The sequence below is a fragment of the Grampus griseus genome (assembly GCF_964374135.1).
Source record: "Grampus griseus genome assembly, chromosome: 5".
In the NCBI taxonomy this organism is placed as follows: Eukaryota; Metazoa; Chordata; class Mammalia; order Artiodactyla; family Delphinidae; genus Grampus; species Grampus griseus.
The window spans coordinates 61,813,914-61,831,484 of record NC_138998.1 but is presented as its reverse complement, the minus strand read 5'-3'; the positions used below and the strand labels follow the sequence as shown (position 1 = coordinate 61,831,484).

Sequence of the window (17,571 nt, the reverse complement as noted above, 5' to 3'; positions counted from 1 at the left end):
CCACACATCCTTCTCAAACTTCTCCAAAAATTGCGGAGGAAAGAACACTCTCAAACACCTTCTATGAGGCCACGATCACCCTGATACATAAACCAGACAATAAAAGAAAATTACAGACCAATATCACTGATGAATATAGATGCAAAAATCCTCAACAAAATACTAGCAAAGAGAATCCAACAACACATTAAAAGGATCATACACCATGATTAAGTGTGATTTATCCCAGGGATGCAAGCATTCTTCAATATACGCAAATCACTCAATGTGATACACCATAATAACAAATTGAAGAATAAAAACCATATGATCGGGCTTCCCTGGTGGCGCAGCGGTTGAGAATCTGCCTGCCAATGCAGGGGACACAGGTTCGAGCCCTGGTCTGGGAAGATCCCACATGCCGCGGAGCAACTGGGCCCGTGAGCCACAACTGCTGAGCCTGCGCGTCTGGAGCCTGTGCTCCGCAACAACAGAGGCCGCGATAGTGAGAGGCCTGCGCACCGCGATGAAGAGTGGCCCCCGCTTGCCACAACTAGAGAAAGCCCTCACACAGAAACGAAGACCCAACACAGCCAAAAATAAATAAATTAAAAAAAAAAAAAAAAAACCGTATGATCATCTCAATAGATGCAGAAAAAGCTTTTGACAAAATTCAACACCCATTTATGATAAAAACTCTCCAGAAAGTGGGCATAGAGGGAATCTACCTCAACATAATAAAGGCCATATATGAGAAACCCACAGCAAACATCATTCTCAATGGTGAAAAACTGAAAGCATTTCTGCTAAGATCAGGAACAAAACAAGGATGTCCACTCTCTCAACTATTATTCTACATAGTTTTGGAAGTCCTAGCCATGGCAATCGGAGAAAAAAAGAAATAAAAGGAATACAAATCGGAAAAGAAGACAAACTGTCACTGTTTGCAGAGGACATGATACTATACATAGAGAATCCTAAAGATGCCAGCAGAAAACTACTAGAGGTAGTCAATGAATTTGGTAAAGTTGCAGGATACAAAATTGATGCACAGAAATCTCTTGCATTCCTATACACTAATGATGAAAAATCTGAAAGAGAAGTTAAGGAAACACTCCCATTTACCACTGCAACAAAAAGAATAAAATACCTAGGAATAAACCTAACTAGGGAGATAAAAGACGTATATGCAGAAAACTATAAAACACTGATGAAAGAAATTAAAGATGATACCAACAGATGGAGAGATACCATGTTTTTGGATTGGAAGAATCAATATTGTGAAAATGACTATACTGCCCAAAGCAATCTACAGATTCAATGCAATCCCTATGAAATTACCAATGGTACTTTTTATGGAACTAGAACAAAAAATCTTAAAATTTGTATGGAGACACAAAAGACCCTGAATAGCCAAAGTAGTCTTGAGGGAAAAAATGGAGCGGGAGGATTCAGACTCCCTGACTTCAGACTATACTACAAAGCTAGAGTAATCAAGGCAATATGGTACTGGCACAAAAACAGAAATATAGATCAATGGAACAAGACAGAAAGCCCAGAGATAAACCCACGCACCTATGGTCAACTAATCTATGACAAAGGACGCAGGGATATACAATGGAGAAAAGACAGTCTCTTCAATAAGTGGCGCTGGGAAAACTGGACAGCTACATGTAAAAGAATGAAATTAGAACACTCCCTAACATCATACACAAAAATAAACTCAAAATGGATTCGAGACCTAAATGTAAGACCGGACACTATAAAACTCTTAGAGGAAAACATAGGAAGAACACTCTTTGACATAAATTACAGCAAGATCTTTTTTGATCCACCTCCTGGAGTAATGGAAATAAAAACAAAAATAAACAAATGGGATCTAATGAAACTTGAAAGCTTTTGCACAGCAAAGGAAACCATAAACAAGACGAAAAAGAGAACCCTCAGAATGGGAGAAAATATTTGCAAATGAAACAACGAACAAAGGATTAATCTCCAAAATATATAAACAGCTCATGCAGCTCAATAATAAAGAAACAAACAATCCAATCCAAAAATGGGCAGAAGAGCTAAAGAGACATTTCTCCAAAGAAGACATACAGATGGCCAAGAGGCATATGAAAAGCTGCTCAACATCACTAATTATTGGAGATTTGCAAATCAAAACTACAATGAGCTATCACCTCACACCAGTTAGAATGGGAATCATCAGAAAATCGACAAACAACAAATGCTGGAGACGGTGTGGAGAAAAGGGAACCCTCTTGCACTGTTGGTGGGAATGTAAATTGATACAGTCACTATGGAGAACAGTACGGAGGTTCCTTAAAAAACTAAAAATAGAATTACCATATGATCCAGCAATCCCACTAGTGGGTATATACCCAGAGAAAACCATAATTCAGAAAGACAAATGGACCCCAATGTTCATTGTAGCACTATTTACAATAGCCAGGTCATGGAAGCAACCTACATGCCCATCGACAGACAAATGGATAAAGAAGATGTGATACATATATACAATGGAATATTAGCCATAAAAAGGAACGAAACTGGGGCATTTGTTGAGACGTGGATGGATCTAGAGATTGTCATACAGTGTGAATTAAGTCAGATAGAGAAAAACAAATATCGTATATTAACACATGTATGTGGAACCTAGAAAAATGGTACAGATGAACTGGTTTGCAGGGCACAAGTTGAGACACAGATGTAGAGAACAAACTTATGGACACCAAGGTGGGAAAGCCGTGGGGGGGTGGGGATGGTGGTGTGATGAATTGGGTGATTGGAATTGACATGTATACACTGATGTGTATAAAGTTGATGACTAATAAGAACCTCCTGTATAAAAAAATAAAATAAAATTAAAAAAAAAGAAAAAGAATAAGGAAAGAACATAACAAGTACAGCCAGATCCATTACCATGTTAAACTTTACTTTACCTGAGCTCTTGGAAAACAGCACAGTTAAAAAAAATCTCCCACCCTGTTCTGGAAAACAGCTTACTGCAAAGAACCACGCCTCCCCATAAGACTCAGGGAAGACTCACCTAGCCCCCATGCTTACCTATGACAAGGCCAGACACAGACCTATCAAATTTCCATGCTTTGCCTGAAAAAAGATAAGCTGAGCTGCTTGTCCTCACTGATTGATTAGAATGAAATGCTTGCTAACTGATGACCAAATGTTACCTAAGCTTCTCTCCTTCTCTCAAGCCTCTGATCCACCCTCAGCCCAAGCCAGAATATAACCTCTCCATAATGATGTCTCCTGAGAATCAGCTGACATCAAGGAAAGACATTTCCTGATCACTGTCTGATTCTGCCATCTATTCCCCCATATCTGGTTCTTTCTAGCCTTGTTTACCTGCCCCTATAAAAGAAATTTCCTTTTTGCCTGATCTTTGAGACCCTTGCAGATCCTTTGGTCAAACTGTTCTCCCTATGGAATAGCCTCTTCCCCTCTATTGTACTAGCTCCCTCCCCTTATTGCAATAATTCTTTTGAATGAAGTCTTCTTCTTACCTAAGTCCAGATTTGTTTTTCTTTGATAGACAACATATTCTGTTAATTCAGACTGGGGGGTTAGGGTCTAACTAAAATCATTCAGCACATCAACAAACATGCCACTTGTTTAATACAACTGTAGACTCAGAAGATCTTAACCTTCAAAAAGATCTAAAAATCAACGAATCCAACCTCTCACCCATGGCAGGAATCCCTCTGCAGCAGCTCTGAGAGACAGACATCCTGCCACTCATGGCACGCCTCTGGTAATGGGTAGTGTTAGAAAATTCTCATACTAAGCCAACATCTCCATCTACATAGCAGTTACCCACAGGTACCAGTTCTGCCCTCTGAACTACAAAGAATGCCTCTACTTCCAAATCAGCACCCTTCAGATGTCTGAAGACAACTGCACCTCAGCTTCTTCACATCAGCATAAAGAGGCACCTGGCCTGCTGAGATATCCTACCATGCCTGTGCAAAAACAAAGATCAAATCATGTCCTCTGGTTTTTTCTTTGTTAAATCAATAGAGGCATGGAAATCACATCTGGATATAATGTGCATCTAAGTCCTACTAAGACAAATACTCTAAGGAAAGAGGCAGCATACAATCATCAAGGGTTACCACTTTGTTGTTCATGAGGAATTGCATCTTTGCAGGAGTTAAGAGAGAGTCTTAAAAAGGCAGATGACTCCCTGACTTCAGAGTATACTACAAAGTTTCAGTAATCAAAACAGTATGGTACTGGCACAAAAAGAGACACACAGATCAATGGAACAGAACAGAGAGCTCAGAAATAAACCCACACACTTATGGTCAATAATCTACAACAAAGGATGCAAGAATATACGCTGGAGAAAAGACAAAGTGGTGCTAGGAAAACTGGACAGCTACATGTAAAAGAATGAAATTAGAACATTCTCTAACACCGTACACAAATTAAACTCAAAATGGATTAAAGACCTAAATGTAAGACCCCAAACCATAAAACTCCTAGAGGAAGACATAGGCAGAACACTCTCTGACATAAATTGTAGTAATATTTTTTTGGATCCATCTCCTAGAGTAATGGAAATAAAAGCAAAAATAAACAAATGGGACCTAATTAAACTTAAAGGCTTTTGCACAGTGAAGGAAACCGTCAACAAAATGAAAGACAATCTACTGAAGGGGAGAAAATATTTGCAAATGATATGACTGATAAAGGTTAATATCCAAAATAAATAAATAGCTCATATAACTCAACATCAAAAACAAACAACCCAATTAAAAAATGGTCAGAAGACCTGAATAGACATTTTTCCAAAGAGGAAATGCAGATGGCCAATAGGCACATGAAAAGATGCTCAACATTGCTAACTAACTATGAGGAAAATGCAAATCAAAACCACAATGAGATATCACCTCACACCTGTCAGAATGGCTATCATAAAAAAGAACACATAATAAATGTTGGTGAATATGTAGAGAAAAGGGAAACCTTGTACACTGTTGGTGGGAATGTAAATTGGTGCAGCCACTGTGGAAAACAGTATGGAGGTTTCTCATTAAAGTAAAAATAGAACTACCATATGACCCAGAAATTCCTCTCCTGAGTATATATCCAAAAAGCACCCCATAACACTAATTTGAAAAGATACATGCATCCCAATGTTCATAGTACTATAATTTACAGTTGCCAAGAAACAACTGGAAGCAACCTAAGTGTCCATCAACAGATGTATGGATAAAGAAGATGTATTAACATACAATGGAATACTATTCAGCCATAAAAAAGAATGAAAATTTGCTACTTCCAGCAACATGGATGGACTTGGAGGGTATTATACTAAGTGAAAGTAGTCAGACAGAGAAAGACAAATACTGTATGATATCACTTATATGTGGAATCTAAAAAACACAACAAACTAGTGAATATAACAAAAAAGAAACAGACTCACAGATATAGAGAACAAACTAGTGGTTACCACTGGGGAGAGGGAAAGGGGGAGAGGCAATGTAAGGGTAGGGAAAGTGGGAGGTACAAACTATTACATATAAGATAAGCTATAAGGATACATTGTACAACAGAGGGAATATAGCCAATATTTTATAATAACTATAAATGGAGTATAACCTTTAAAAATTGTGAATCACTATATTGTACACCTGTAACTTATATAATATTGTACATCAACTACACTTCAGTTAAATAAAAAAAGGCAACTGAATCTTTACTTAAGCCAACATCACACAACATCTAGAAAATGTTTCATCTATCTCTCAGTGCTTTCTCCTTTTGTGTTCCCTTGACTTTTGTGAAACTATCAACCAGCCATTCTTGGGCTGGTCAGTTGAGACACTGCAGCCAGCTTTTCCTGTTGCTATGGAAACAGTGGCTCTATGGGGCTTTTTCCCTAAAAAAAAAAAACAAACCCTCCCACTCCATAATTCAATAAAAATCATGAGCAAGTACAGTCAACTACATTCCTGACATGAGTGGCAAAACCGGGAACCAGCTGTAAAAATTTTGCCTCACCAGAACACTTGGAAAAAAAGAATCAGCTCTAAATTCTGGTATTAAACTTGAATATTTGAGAAGCTATGCACCAATTTCTGGGAGGCTTGGCTATTCAGCCCACCAGTTCAGTCACCATTAACTTTTAAGTGTGCTGAGAGCAAGAACTATATATATATATATTTAGGATATAAAATACAGTTTATTGAGTGAACAGTTTAAATCAGAGAAATAACAGAATGCATGTATTCCCCATAACTCTTATAATCTCACAATTTAGCTTGTGCATAGTTGACCTCTAAGTGCCTGGCCTATGTGCAGTAGAGAGGGGCCCTTTGCTACTGATAAAGCTGTACATATTTATAGTGTGTAGGTTAGGTAGGAATGATCTATGAAACTATGCAACACTGGAAGTTCCCAAAATGAGGAAATAGTTTCACTAGAAACATGGAGCTCCCGGAGTCCAGGGGTCGATATCAGCCTCTTCTTCCAAGGAACTAACTTAGACTTACGGAGAAGTTCCTTGCTAAGCTACTACAAAGAATTTCCAAGAGCACTGGGAGATCTCACTGGTGGACAACTGGAAAAAAAATTTTTTTTCCATCTTCCATTTTTTTTTAAACATCTTTATTGGAGTATAATTGCTTTACAATGTTGTGTTAGTTTCTGCTCTATAACAAAATGAATCAGCTATACATATACATATATCCCCAAATCTCCTCCCTCTTGCAGCTCCCTCCCACCCTCCCTACCCCACCCCTCTAGGTGGTCACAAAGCACTGAGCTGATCTCCCTGTGCTATGCGGCTGCTCCCCACTAGCTATCTATTTTACATTTGGCAGTGTATATATGTCAATGCCATTCTCTCACTCCATCCCAGCTTACCCTTCCCCGACCCTGTGTCCTCAAGTCTGTTCTCTACATCTGCGTCTTTATTCCTGTCCTGCTCCTAGGTTCTTCAGAACCTTTTTTTTCTTTTTAGATTCCATATATATGTGTTAGTATATGGTATTTGTTTTTCTCTTTCTGACTTACTTCACTCTGTATGACAGACTCTAGGTCACTACAAATAAGTCAATTTCGTTTCTTTTTTTTTTTTTTTTTTTTTTTTGCGGTACGTGGGCCTCTCACTGTTGTGGCCTCTCCCATTGCAGAGCACAGGCTCCGGACATGCAGGCTCAGCAGCCATGGCTCACGGGCCCAGCCGCTCCGCGGCATGCGGGATCTTCCCGGACTGGGGCACGAACCCTTGTCCCCTGCATTGGCAGGCGGACTCTCAACCACTGCGCCACCAGGGAAGCCCAATTTCGTTTCTTTTTATGGCTGAGTAATATTCCATTGTATATATGTGCCACATCTTCTTTATCCATTTATCTGTTGATGGACGCTTAGGTTGTTTCCATGTCCTGGCTATTGTAAACAGTGCTGCAATGAACATTGTGGTACATGACTCTTTTTGAATTATCGTTTGCTCAGGGTATATGCCCAGTAGTGGGATTGCTGGGTCGTATGGTAGTTCTACTTTTAGTTTTTTAAGGGACTTCCATACTGTTCTCCATAGTGGCTGTATCAGTTTACATTCCCACCAACAGTGCAAGAGGGTTCCTTTTTCTCCACACCTTCTCCAGCATTTATTGTTTGTAGACTTTTTGATGATGGCCATTCTGACTGGTGTGAGGTGATACCTCACTGTGGTTTTGATTTGCAAATCTCTAATGATTAGTGATGTTGAGCATCCTTTCATGTGTTTGTTGGCAGTCTATATGTCTTCTTTGGAGAAATGTCTATTTAGGTCTTCTGCCCATTTTTGGACTGGATTGTTTGTTTTTTTGATATTGAGCTGCATGAACTGTTTATATATTTTGGAGATTCATCCTTTGTCAGTTGCTTCATTTGCAAATATTTTCTCCCATTCTGAGGGTTGTCTTTTCATCTTGTTTATGGTTTCTTTTGCTGTGCAAAAGGTCTTAAGTTTCATTAGATCCCATTTGTTTATTTTTGTTTTCATTTCCACTTCTCTAGGAGGTGGGTCAAAAAGGATCTTGCTGTGATTTATGTCATAGTGTGTTTGGCCTATGTTTTCCTCTAAGAGTTTTACAGTGTCTGGTCTTACATTTAGGTCTTTAATCTATTTTGAGTTTATTTTTGTGTATGAGTTTGGGAGTGTTCTAATTTCATTCACTTACATGTAGCTGTCCAGTTTTCCCAGCACTACTTATTGAAGAGGCTGTCTTTTCTCCATTGTATATTCTTGCCTCCTTTATCAAAAGATAAGGTGACCACAGGTGCATGGGTTTATCTCTGGGATTTCAATCCTGTTCCATTGATCTATATTTCTGTTTTTGTGCCAGTACCATACTGTCTTGATTACTGTAGCTTTGTAGTGTAGTCCAAAGTCAGGGAGCCTGATTGCTCCAATTCCATTTTTCTTTCTCAAGACTGCTTTGGCTATTCGGGGTCTTTTGTGTTTCCATACAAATTGTGAAATTTTTTGGAAGAGCTTGAGAAGGATAGGTGTTAGCTCTTCTCTAAATGTTAGATAGCGTTCACCTGTGAAACCATCTGGTCCTGGCTTTTGTTTGTTGGAAGATTTTTAATCACAGTTTCAATTTCAGTGCTTGTGACTGGTCTGTTTATATTTTCTATTTCTTCCTGGTTCAGACTCGGAAGGTTGTACTTTGCTAAGAATTTGCCCATTTCTTCCATGTTGTCCATTTTATTGGCATATAGTTGCTTGTAGTAATCTCTCATGATCCTTTGTATTTCTGCAGTGTCAGTTGTTAGTTCTCCTCTTTCATTTCTAATTCTGTTGATTTGAATCTTCTCCCTTTTTTTCTTGATGAGTCTGGCTAATGGTTTATCAATTTTGTTTATCTTCTCAAAGAACCAGCTTTTAGTTTTATTGATCTTTGCTATCATTTCCTTCATTTCTCTTTCATTTATTTCTGATCTGATCTTTATGATTTCTTTCCTTCTGCTAACTTGGGTTTTTTTTGTTGTTGTTGTTCTTTCTCTAATTGCTTTAGGTGTAAGGATAGGTCATTTATTTGAGACTTTTCTTGTTTCCTGAAGTAGGATTGTATTGCTATGAACTTCCCCCTTAGAAATGCTTTTGCTGCATCCCATAGGTTTTGGGTCATCGTGTTTTCAATGTCATTTGTTTCTAGGTATTTTTTTATTTCCTCTTTGATTTCTTCAGTGATCTCTTGGTTATTTAATAGTGGATTGTTTAGCCTCCATGTGTTTGTATTTTTTACAGTTTTTTCCTGTAACTGATATCTAGTCTCATAGCGTTGTGGTTGGAAAAGATACTTGATATGATGTCAATTTTCTTAAATTTACCAAGGCTTGATTTGTGACGCAATATGTGATTTGGCATGGAGAATATTCCATGAGCACTTGAGAAGAAACTGTATTCTGTTGTTTTTGGATGGAATGTCCTATAAATATCAATTAAGTCCATCTTGTTTAATGTGTCATTTAAAGCTTGTGTTTCCTTATTTATTTTCATTTTTGATGATCTGTCCATTGGTGAAAGTGGGGTGTTAAAGTCCCCTACTATTATAGTGTTACTGTCGATTTCCCCTGTTATGGCTGTTAGCATTTGCCTGATGTACTGAGGTGCTCCTATGTTGGGTGCATAAATATTTACAATTGTTATATCTTCTTCTTGGATTGATCCTTTGATCGTTATGTAGTGTCCTTCTTTGTCTCTTGTAATAGTCTTTATTTTAAAGTCTATTTTGTCTGATATGAGAATTGCTACTCCAGGTTTCTTTTGATTTCCATTTGCATGGAATATCTTTTTCCATCCCCTCACTTTCAGTCTGTATGTGTCCCTAGGTCTGAAGTGAGTCTCTTCTAGACAGCATATATATGGGTCTTGTTTTTGTATCCATTCAGCCAGTCTATGTCTTTTGGTTGGAGCATTTAATCCATTTACACTTAAGATAATTATTGATATTTATGTTCCTATTACCATTTTCTTCATTGTTTTGGGTTTGTTTTTGTAGGTCTTTTCCTTCTGCAAGAACTATTTTTCACTGACCTTTGTTCCTCCAAGTCCTGGCACCTTAGAGGCTTGTTGAATATTTACTGAATTACCCAGAACTATTAGAAAGGCTTCCCACTATGCCACTCCCAGTACCTTCTCCCTAACTGGAAGAAGTCATTCTGAGAAGAACATTAACTGTACCCCTTATAGTGGATTCTACCAGCCAGAACACCCGGCCCCTCAGGCTTCCACAAACACAACAGCAGAGAAGGTTCATCTAAAACAGGGGATGGCTCAGAGTGTAACCATGCTTTTGTGATCAAGAATAAGACAAAACTGCTTTCTCTGATTATTATGCATGTAACAATGCCAACTTTGCCACACAAGTTCCTGGTTGGTGTTTCTACAGTAGTCAAGAAGTGCTGCATCATAGCTGAGACGTTTTTGATGCTGCCTTCAACTAACCCTCTAAACTCCTTTAATCCACCTCAAACACTTCAGCACCTCCTATTTGGATCTATGCTAGGGAGTTTAGTGCAATGGACTTTAGGACAATTTCTATCTAAGGAAAATGCTTCTAATTTCTAGTTATCTATGATCAAACACTGAAGAAGTCCTAGGGAAGCATATGTGTCTTCCTACTTTTTTATTGAAGTTATCAGTTAGAGCCCATTAAGAAGAAATTTTATATACAAAAGATAAATATGATATACAAATTTTAAATGCTATAGATATATTATTATGTATGATAAGTATTTCTAATCCAGAGCTTTCTGAAAGAATATCACAAATACAAAATGCTCATGGAGTCTGCCAGGCCCTGACATGGTAGCAGAATAGGAGAGTGACTTCTACATGAGCCGCATATCCCGAGCTAGCAGGACCTACAGAACATGGCTCCTGACTCGTCGGCACTTGAGCAGAGCTCTTTGCAGGGCCAATATGCAGTAGAGTCACTGAACACTGTCTTCAGTTATTGGTCAACAGAGAATCTTTGGCTTAAATCAAGAACACTGCTGCTCTTTTGTGTTTCTTACACATGTCACTTTGGCAGTCACACTGTTCAACAGACACTCTTGGTGCTCCCATCTGTCAGTGCAACTTTGGGAAGAGGGACTGTAGCTCCAGGATGACAACCAGAATATATATGTAGATGCATATATATATGCACACACAAACACATACATACAAATATACATATCCAACTAGGGAAGTAACAATGAGGTGCTGAGCTTCACACTGGTCTCACTTGGAGTATTGCTGATAGAGCTTAAACAGTAAGGAACTGACCATGCTGGGAATACAAGCCCAGAACAGCAATGATGCTTCATTTGTTCTTTCTCCAGTTATTCAGCAGAAACTTCTTTTTTCTCCTCACTTCCCATAAACAACTACGAAGTCCTACGGAATCTCTTCCATGTCTCTCTCATTCACGCAACAAGTACTGAATGACTGCATACTTTGTTCTACACTTAGGTAGACAACAGGAAACAGAACTGCTACGGGCCCTGCCCTTATGAGGCAGAGAGTCTAATGGGGGACACATATAAGCAAAGAGGCAATTTCAACACAGCCAGATAAGTATGTTTGTAAGGACTAGTTCAGGGTACTCTGAGAGCTCAAAAAGGGAAGGACACCTACCTCACGGTGTCAAAAAGGTTTGTGGGGAGAATACAAAGGCTAAGACTTGAATCTATCTCACCTCCTCATTCTATTAACATAGCATAGGCTTAGGATCTTTTTTCTTCTAATTGGTCTTTCTGCCTCATGTTTGATGGAAACACTTATCCTTGAGATAAAAAGCAAACTTCACAGACTGGGGCTCTGTGATCTGGACTCCCGTTTACTTCACCAGGCTTCTGCAAGATCCCATACTTAAGACAAACAGAACTGCCTCCATTTCCTAGCTCACCCATGTCTGCCTGGAATACCTTTTGCCTTGTGTTTCCAGGCTAGATCAAGCTTTACCTCTACTGGGAAGCCTTCCTTGACCTCTTAGTTTGGGAGAGGCACCTGTTATGATATATATTTTAAAGTTATTCTACACACCATAAACAGTGCAATATTAAGTATGTGCTATTAAGTTTAGGCTTCAGTCAGGGGTGGTCAGTGGCTCTAAACAAGAATCCACATTTCAGAAACTGCAACTCACATGAACTTCCAAAGGCAGCTCCTAAAAGCTGTTCATATATTGACCAACACCTAAGACTTTGCTCATTAGCTCAAGAGACAGCAGAAAAATTTTCCATTGGTGAAATCAATGTCTTATTAATAAGAATGGTAAATATTAGAAATGGACCCTCATTGCTAAAATAAAAGGTATTCATGATATGTCGACTGGATAAAATGTTTTTGTGATCTTAATTTAATAAATGTCTAAGTATGGTAGGATTTGCTTTCATTACAATCTAGTCACAAAGTTGTAGGGGAGCAGCTAACCATTTCTCAAGTTTCTTCGCTGGACTCTTTACCATAAAGAATGTAAAAGTTGTACTAACGGATCTTAGTCATTTCAAAACCGGGCCTCTCCTGCACACTCTTGCAGCACCCTGTGCACCCTGCATGGCACGTGTCAAGTAGTCTGGTAACTGTCAGTGCAACCTGTCTACCTTTCCAATTAAATGCTGAGGTCCTTGAGAACAGGGATTGTATTTTTAATCTCTGTAGTCTGCTTCTTAGCTCACTATCTAGTATAAAGAAATACTTGCTGAATGGACAATAGTATATAAGTAGCATAATAAAGGACAGATGAAAGGACATCTGACTAGGAGTTGGGAGACTTGTGTTTTAATACTAGTTTCAGTAACAGCTGAGTACTTGTGTTACAATTTACTGAGTACTTAATATGTGTCAAACACAGCGTCAGGCACTTAAATTGTTTCTCATTTAATCTTTAGGGCAATTCTGAGAGGAGCATCATCACTTTACAGAGGAGGCTGACTTACTCAAGGTTATTCAGATAAAGTAGATGAGTCAATCACTGAATCCAAAGCACGTGTTTTTAACCTCTATGGTAGAAGTGTGTCCCATGGAACATTTGAGAGAGGTAAAAAATTTCCCTCTGGATTCCAGTTTCCTCCTTTGCTTACTGAGTGCGACTAAGTGGCTGACACCCTTTCCAGCTCCTCATGTTACGGTGTGATGGTTCTGAGCGGCAACAATCACCACTGTGGTCTCGCCTGCCCTTGCTGTCTTGACAAGAGTGAAAGAGGGTTTCACATGCAGCACGTTATAAGGCTTTTCAGACAACATATTTCGTTTCTATTCTTTTTTTCCTTTGAAAAGGGGATTCTGAAGGCAGAGAAAAGGCATCCATTTTTGGCACACCGCTTTGAAGCTAGAACCTGCTGTTAGTCAACAGAGCCAGCAAGGTGTTATTTTTGTTCTACAACCCTTCCCCGACACGGATGCTGGCTGAAATCATAAAAAAGAGCAAGGAAAGCACACCTACAACCAGGGACAAGTCAACTATCAGAGAAATAAAAATGGTAAGAGAAAACATAGCAAAAATGTCAATCTGTTTGCTATATTTCAACTGCACTGTTGCAGTTGGATAAAGAAAAGGATTTTAGTGGTTCTTTTGACATCATCTGAGAATTACTTCAAAGACAAACAACCTACCTGTGCCACAGAGTTCACATTCAAGGGTTGAAATGGCCTAGATAAGAGTTCTATCACACAAGTATTTATTGAGGTCTCACTTAGCTGGTATGTGCTGAAATGTTAATACCTAGGACCAGTTTTCTTTAGGAACAGCTATCTGGAGGGAAAGTACATTGTTAAGAAAAACTATGTACCTTTCATCCTTAAAATATCTTTCATCTGCTACCACTCACTGATACCAGGATGCCCATCTGGTAGAGAGGGTGGGAATTCTAGAACAATGGAAGTCCCTAGTTGTCAAGAGACTGATGCTAGACCCAAACCCCCATTTGGCTTCTCTGGAAGAGCCAACAAGTCCTGGTGACACCTCTTTAAGGCATCCAATCAGAAAGAAACTTTGATGCATTAAAATGATTTAAAATCACTCATTTTGAGAACATGGTTCAACAGAGGAGAATAAATACACAGAAGGAGGAAGTCAGCTTTTTGCCGTTAAAACTCACTCACCTTCTTAACAGCAGGATCCCCTTTGGATGGATGACAGGATGGGGACATTTTTACCTAAAAAAAAAAAAAAAAAAAAAGCAAACCTTTTGATATCTTCTTAGTTATAGTCTAGCTTTATTTGACCCATACTTAAAATAATTCAACTAGAACTCATGTAACTGAGATAAAACAGACATTTTCAGGGGAACAATGAATAGATTTTTTGTTAAGTCCCTTTGAAGTTTCTCTGGAGATCAAAAAGTCAGTAGTTAGCCAAGATAAAAATGTGATTAGGGTAAGAAAAGTAGAAAAGATGGTCCAAATTGGTTTTAGCCAAGTGGTGAGGAACCTAATAGACACAGATCTCTGTGGACAATGGAAATCAACTGACGTGATATGTAGTAGCACGTCTTGCAGAGACCAACTCTGAGTATCCCTTCTGATCTAATATCCCTTTTAAGCAAAACATGCACAAGTGTTTGATAATAATAGAAGGATTTAGAAAAAGTATCAGCCAAGCCATAATAAAAGGATGTTTAGTCCTAAGAAGAGAAGACTGATGATATAGCAAGATCTTCAAATATAGTAAAGGTTGAAAGAGACTGTCAGATAAAGAGACTGTCAGATAAAGAGCAAGACCCAACTACATGCTGCCTGCAGGAAACATACTTTAAATATAAAGGCACAAATAGATTAAAAGCAAAAAGATTGGAAAAATATACCATGATAGTACTAGATTTCAGAGCAAAGACTATTGCCAGGGATATATTATTGCATAACGATAAAGGAATCAATTCATCAGGAGGACGTAACAATCCTAAATGTCTACACATCTAATAGCTTAAACCTAAGTGTCCATCAACAGAGGAATGGATAAACAAGATGTGATACATATATTACTCAGCCATAAAAAGGAACGAAACTGTGCCATTTGCAGAGACGTGGATGGACCTAGAGACTGTCATACAGAGTGAAGTAAGTCAGAAAGAGAAAAACAAATACCGTATAAGATCGCTCATATGTGGAATCTAGAAAATGGTACAGGTGAACTTATTTGCAAAGCAGAAATAGAGACACAGATGTAGAGAACAAACTTACGGATGCCAAGGGGAGAAGGAGGGAGTGGGATGAATTGGGAGATTGGGATTGACATATATACACTACTATGTATAAAACAGATTAACGAATGAGAACCTACTGTATAGTACAGGGAACTCTACTCAATTATCTGTGGTGAACTAAATGGGAAGGAAATCCAAAAAGGAGGGGATATATGTATACATATAACTGATTCACTTTGATGTACAGAAGAAACTAACACAACATTGTAAAGCAACTATACTCCAATAAATAGTAATTTTAAAAAGTACATAAAATAAAAACTGATAGAAATGCAAGGAGAAATAGATTTTACAGTCAGAGATTTCCGTATCTCTCTCAATAAATGAGAGAACAAATATGAAGATTAGGAAGGATATACTCAATTTAAAAAATGGGCAAAGGATCTGAACAGACATTTTTCCAAAGAAGATATACAAAAGAATAACAGGTACATGAAAAGATGCTCAACATCACTTATCAGGGAAAGGCAAATCACAACTACAATGAGGTATCACCTCACACCAGTTAGGATGGCTTTTATAAAAAAAAGACAAGAGATAACAAACGTTGGTGAGGATGTAGAGAAAGGGAAACCTTACACATTGTTGGTGGGAATGTAGATGGGTACAGTATGGCGGTTCCTCAAAAAATTTAAAAACTTAACTACCATATCATCCAGCAATCCCACAGCTGGGTATATACCAGAAGGAATTGAAATCAGTATCTTGAAGAGATATCTGCCCACCAGTGTTCAGAGCAGCATTATTTACAATAGCCAAGATATGGAAACGACCTAAGCATCCATCAGAAGTTGAACAGATAAAGAAGATGTGATAATATATACACAGACACACAGACACACACACACACACAGAAATATTATTCAGCCATAAAAGAAGGAAATCTTGCCATATGCAACAACACGGATGGACCTTGAGGGCATCCTCAAGGATGCTAAGTGAGAGAAATCAGACAGAGAAGGACAAATGCTGTATGACAGCACTCATATGTGGAATTTAGAAAAACTGAACTCATAAAAACAGAGTAGAATGGTGGTTACCAGGGGCTGCGAGGTGGGGGTAGTTGGGGGGATGCTGTTTCAGGGTATAACATTTCAACTAGTAGAGAAATAAGTTCTGAAGATGTAAGGCACAAGATAGTGATCATAGTTAACAATATTGTATCATAAACTTCAAAGTTGCTAAGAGACTAGATCTTCACTGTTCTCTACCCCAAAAAAGAAATGATAATTATTGACATGATAAAGGTGTTAGCTAAGGTTATCGTGGTAATCATACTGCAATACATAAATGTATCAAACCAACACATAGAACACCTCAAACTACACAATATCATATATCAATTACATCTCAATTTAAAAACTAAAAAAGGAAGGATATAGAATAGGGACATTGACAGAACCCTCCACCCAACAAAGGCAGAATACATACATATTCTTTTCAAGTACAGGTATACCTCAGAGATATTACAAATTCAGTTCTAGACCACTGCATTAAAGTGAATACTGCAATAGAGCAAGTCACACAAACTTTCTGGTTTCCCGATGTATATAAAAGTTGTTTACAGGGCTTCCCTGGTGGCGCAGTGGTTGAGAGTCCGCCTACCGATGCAGGGGACGCGGGTTCGTGCCCCGGTCCAGGAGGGATCCCACATGCCACGGAGCGGCTGGGCCCATGGGCCGTGGCCGCTGGGCCTGCGCGTCTGGAGCCTGTGCTCTGCGGCGGGAGAGGCCACAGCGGTGAGAGGCCCGCGTACCGCAAAAAAAAAAAAAAAATGTTGTTTACACTATACTGTAGTCTATTAAAGAGTACTGTGTCTAAAGAAACAATGTACACACCTTAATTAAAAAATACATTATTGCTATAAAGTACTAACCATCATGTAAGCCTTCAGCAAGTCATAATTTTTTTTTTTTCGGTATGCGGGCCTCTCACCATTGTGGCCTCTCCTGTTGCGGAGCACAGGCTCCGGACACGCAGGCTCAGCAGCCATGGCTCACAGGCCCAGCCGCTCCGTGGCATGTGGGATCTTCCCGGACCGGGGCACAAATCCATGTCCCCTGCATCGGCAGGCGGACTCCCAACCACTGCGCCACCAGGGAAGTCCCTAGTCATAATTTTTTGGCTGGTGGAGGGTCTTGCCTCCATGGTGATGGCCACTGACTGATCAGGTGGTGGCTGCTGAAGGCTGGGGTGGCCATGGCAGTTTCTTAAAAGTAGGCAACGATGAAGTTTGCCACATGGACTGACCCTTCCTTTCACGAGCGATTTCTCTGTAACACGCAATGCTGTTTGACAGCATTTACAGTAAAGCTTCTTTCAAAATTGGAGTCAATCCCCTCAAACCTTGCTGCTGCTTTATATGTTTATGTAATATAA

General features: G+C 39.0%; 1 protein-coding gene across 1 annotated transcript in view; it reads right to left on the bottom strand.

Annotated features, from left to right (window-relative positions):
- VPS8 (VPS8 subunit of CORVET complex) overlaps nt 1-17,571 on the bottom strand; it is a 308,205-nt gene that overhangs the window by 43,492 nt on the left and 247,142 nt on the right. The window contains exon 45 of the mRNA XM_082654910.1: nt 14,093-14,146. Within this exon, the coding sequence (XP_082511036.1) occupies nt 14,093-14,146 (54 nt within the window). The remainder of the gene's footprint in view (nt 1-14,092; nt 14,147-17,571) is intronic.